This window comes from Stegastes partitus, unplaced genomic scaffold, assembly GCF_000690725.1.
Source record: "Stegastes partitus isolate 25-593 unplaced genomic scaffold, Stegastes_partitus-1.0.2 Scaffold112, whole genome shotgun sequence".
Lineage (NCBI taxonomy): Eukaryota > Metazoa > Chordata > Actinopteri > Pomacentridae > Stegastes > Stegastes partitus.
The window spans coordinates 645,159-649,961 of NW_007577843.1; the positions used below are offsets into that span (position 1 = coordinate 645,159).

General features: G+C 39.2%; 1 protein-coding gene across 1 annotated transcript in view; it reads right to left on the reverse strand.

Annotated features, from left to right (window-relative positions):
- drd4a (dopamine receptor D4a) overlaps nt 1-4,803 on the reverse strand; it is a 19,162-nt gene that overhangs the window by 7,536 nt on the left and 6,823 nt on the right. Inside the window, exon 2 of the mRNA XM_008278001.1 lies at nt 4,158-4,270. Within this exon, the coding sequence (XP_008276223.1) occupies nt 4,158-4,270 (113 nt within the window). The remainder of the gene's footprint in view (nt 1-4,157; nt 4,271-4,803) is intronic.

The following is a 4,803-nucleotide window of genomic DNA, read 5'->3' on the forward strand; positions in this document are numbered from 1 at the left end:
AAAAAAAGGTTGAACAATGGCATTTTGCTGTAAGACTTGTTTTGAGTGAAACCCATTTGGAACCTTTCTCACATGAAAAAAGATTTATTTTGCTTTGGAGGGTTTTTGGACCTGACTCATTTTCCAGAGCTTCGTGGCATATTTAAACAATATTTAAATAAATATATAATATATTTAAACAAACTAGCTATGTTGCCTCGTGTAGTGATGCTGCAGACAGAGCACCTGATTTTAGTCAATTTCATCCTTTCTGTAGCTGAAATAATTCCACATAACTGACTTGGGCAGCATAATAATGACCCAAATGACAATCACAATTTTTCTGATCAATACTGACATCATGATTTATCACCACTATTTTAGAGACAAAACAGTCTTATTGAACTTTCATATTTAAATGATCAGAGTGCTGCTTTCACTTCCATGTTGTCTTACTCTCCAGCTAATTTACAAATCTGCTCTAAAAATAAGACTTCAAATAACATTCTTCTTCACATGAGTTCAGAGCATCTCCTAGAGGCAAACAATGAATAAAAGTGTCTACTCCAGAACACCTCACTCACTGAACATCTGTTTCTTGACAGACAACACAATTTGCAGATGTGCCCTAAATGCCTTGTTACAGGCTACAGTAGATGCGAGTTCAGCAGCACTACAGAGAAGCCTCTAGTCTCCCAAACAACTGAGTTTTCATTTTCTATCAAACAAGAAAAACATTGTGCATACAAAAACATTCAACAACCAATCCAATCAAAATAAACTGAATAAATATAATTAAAACTCCAACAGTTTGAATGTTGTCTATTAAATCTAGACTAATGCACCTCGGTGTAAAAAACAAACATGTAGGCGATGTCCGGTTAAATCTTGCTTTTGAGCTGTTTCCAGTTAGCCAGCTTGCTCCTGGAAGTTACTGGTCCCACTTAAAAAAATGCTCTAATTTATAGTTTTCTTATTTTAGTCCTCAGATTTCTACACTTTTCTACACTTCTATCCAGATTAATGCTAAGCTAAGATATCAGCTGCTGACTGTCATGTGTAATAGACAGATAGGAGTGGTGTAAACCTCCTCAGTGTACTTTTCACTGATCCTTTGGACTTTCCATCAAGGAATAATAACAACAGTCAATTCATTCAGAGCTCTGGCTCAGGCGCCCGCTAGCCTCTTGAGCCTTTGGACCTGTAAAGTCATTCTTTCATGCATGAATGACAGCAGGTAATCAGTCAGTTTTTTGATAAAACCAGCAAGACCACAAGATTTTCTTCTTCAGTCTGTGAACATCAGCAGCAGGTGGACTCTCTGCAGACCTTCAGGTTCTGTTTCCTGCCCAGTCTTCTTAAATTATTCAGACTCTGTCACCCAGTTAAGTGTCTAAATGTTGCTGGCTGCTTCAAAAAGCTTCAGATCATCACCATCAGTCCACGTTAGCTTCACTGCTCCCCATCAGTTTCTGACGTAATCATATTTTCTGGAGCCGGGACATCAGATTTGAGGAGCAGTCCGGGTTTAAAGCTAAGAGTTCCATCCTTCAACATCAGCCAAGAGTTTAGATAATCTCATTGAGCCAAACTAACAAGCACAGAGCGAAGCTGGCATTTCATCACTGCTGACACGTCCTTCATTTGGGGCTTTAAATTGTCCTGTCTGTTCTGATTTTTCTTCTTTTGGAGCTTTTACTAGAAACAGACAAAAGGTCGTCGTCATATTTCCACATCAGAGTGAATCATGGCATGGCTGTCTGACCCTGCCGACCTTCAGATGGAGATCAGATGGTGTCCTTTGTGTCCCTGACAGATCACTCAGGGTTCTGGTTTGATTAACCAGCTTGATGTTCCTCAATGACCCTGACATGAGGCCAATTAAAACTGCTTATGACACGATGTCTCTGAGTTATTGCTGAACTTTGACTTCTTCCTGCAAGAGATCGAGGGTGTCTTTGGCTGCAGAATCATCTGCATCTTCCTCACTCTCGCTGACGAAAACTCACCATCATCCAAACAACTCTAGTGGGAAATAATTCAGTCAGCTCTGGGAATGATGATTATGGCCTTTGAAACCCTAAAAAAGACCCAGAGTACAGCTGGCTTTCTTAAATGTATTTTTTCAAATAAATGTAAATGATATTTTTTATTCTGTGCTAATAGCACAACTCTTGAAATGACAATATTGTTCCACCACTGTGCTCCAGGATGAAATATTTCAAAACTGGATGGATTGTACAAAAGTTCATTCATTTATTAGTGTTTCCCAAAGGAAGAATCCTACTGACTCTGGTGATTCCTCGACTCTTCTTTCGCTCCATGATTAGCTCAATAGCTTTTGAACTTTACTGAAAAACTTCAACAGCTATCAGATAGATTATCTTGGAATTTGATCTAGATGGTGGCACGCGTAGACGCAGCGGCTCTGTGCTCTCACTTTGAATCTGAATGTCCATGTCGGATGGATCCTAATGACTTCAGGGAGTCTTTGACTTTGCCTTTAGCTCCACCAGCATTTCAAAGATTATTTGTCTTGTCATATATCTCACCATCTACAGGATGATTTTGCACCAATACGTGGCACAGACATTCATGGCTCCCATAGGATCAATCCTATTGACTTGATGATTCCCAGACTTTTCCTCTAAACCCACCATGAGGTTGTGGGTGAAATACCTCTACAACTGTTGGATGAATTGCCATGGAAATTTGATTCATACACTCACGTCTTCCCAGGTAGTACTGTTTCTGAGACTTTGACTTTTCACTTACTTTGATCTTTTGGGGAAATTGCAATTTTGTCCATTAGTAGCAATTTCCCCTAGGGGATCAATAAAGCATTTCGGATTCTGGTTTGATTCTGATTCAGATGAGATTGTTTATCGACTTAAATACCTGCTTCGCTGATGACATTTTCCTTCATGCGCAATTGATAGCATGTAAACATACCCAGCTAACAAGGAGAACATTCTAAACAGTAACTGCCACATAGGCCTTGTCACTGAGTTAAGTGGGATCTACCAGAGGTTGAGACTGAAGCTGATGCTGAAGAACGTTAATCTCTGATGCCCAAGCAGTTCCTACGCACTGCTTGCTCCTGTCACACTGTTAGTCAGAGTGGGATCATTTTTCCCTACAATAGAAAGTCCTGCACCTTCATAGAGACAGCACAACCATGGCTAGAAGTACAGAGAACTCAGAAATGTTGTGCACTATGACACAGTTAAAATGCATTAATCATTAAAAAGACCCCAATGAAAGTGAAAATCTTTTGATTATTTCTTCTACAAGAACTAAAGAAAAAGAAAAACTGAAATCACCATGTACATAAGCAACACGGGAAAAAAGGGGGGCTTCACATTCTATGGATTTACTTTTTGACTATGTCTATGTACATTTTTACAACCTCGACAAATTATTCATTTTTTCTCTCTACTCTGTGTATCAACCTTAGAAAGATGTTTCACCATACTGAATGTACCCTCAAACAACTTGCTCCTCTGTATCCTGTTGGTGAGCAGCATCTATTTCATTTTCCTCTTCGTCTGTCATCTCCTCTCTGCTCTGTGTAAACACAACTTGAAATTCCCCTGAAGGTTATTTAATTTTTGTCTATGTGACTGTTGGTTCCTGTTAAGTCAGTCATGGCTTCTCACATGTGCTAAGGAGCTGGATTATTTATTTTTTATGATTGCACAGGATCTCGCATAAAGGGTTTATTTTTGGCATTTTTTTTTAAAACAAATGGGATGTGTAGAATTAAGTCATTTTGAAGTATCACAATTATAAGCTTTTTGTTTATTTTATGCAGTGGAACTTTATGACACGATGTGTTCATGGACCACTGGAAAGTTTAAATCTTGACAATTCTTTCTTTTTATACAGTTTGTTGTTCTTATAAATGGTGTCCTTTTGGCAGTTTTTCAAAGAAAGAGGTTCCAAGGCTTGTAGTTCAGTCCCACAGATATTAGACACTGCATGTATGAATATGAATATATCTTCTCCAGTCTGACAATAAATCCATGTCCTATTCCTCCTGACCACAGGATGATCCTGGTGAGTTCATGACTTTTACAATGTTTGTGCCTTTTCAACGTTTACAACAGAACTACTGACTGCTGTTGTTTTCTTGCAGCGTGGCCTCATCTGCTGTGTGTACCTGAGCAAGCACTGACCTGTCGATGCTGATGGCGCAGAGGTTAAAGATGGAGGCGGTGCACAGCATCACATCCATGGTCATCAGAGCGTCACAGATGGTGGTGCTGAGGGTCCACACGCCGTCCTGGAACTGTAACACACAGAAACACGCTCAGAATGTTCGCCCGTACTACTATATAGAACTTACTCGACATTAGCAAGAAGTACCGTATCACAACTTAAGTTAAAATACTGCATGAAAATTCCAGTAAAGGTACAGACCAGCTGTTCTGGGAGTTGTATCTTCCAAAGGGTCACTAGATAAATCCGAGGAGTTGTGAGATGATTCATGGCAAAGGAATACGAAAGAAACAAAGTTCTGATACACAAATTTGTTTGTATTTTACACTTTTCTCTAGTATTTTCTTTTTTTATGTGAAACACTGGATGCTTGTACCTTTTTGGTCTGTTTGGTGAAACTGCTGACAACTTTGAGACACTGCAAATGGTATCAGGTAATCAGATCGAGCACAAATTACCTTTCTTAATTCCCTCCCGAAGACACAGTTTTTAATATTTAATATTATATATTTCTTAAGATTATTATGCTTTTAATGTGTACGTGGGGCTGCAAGGTGGCGCAGTTGGTAGCATTGTTGCCTCGCAGCAAGAAGGTTGCCGGTT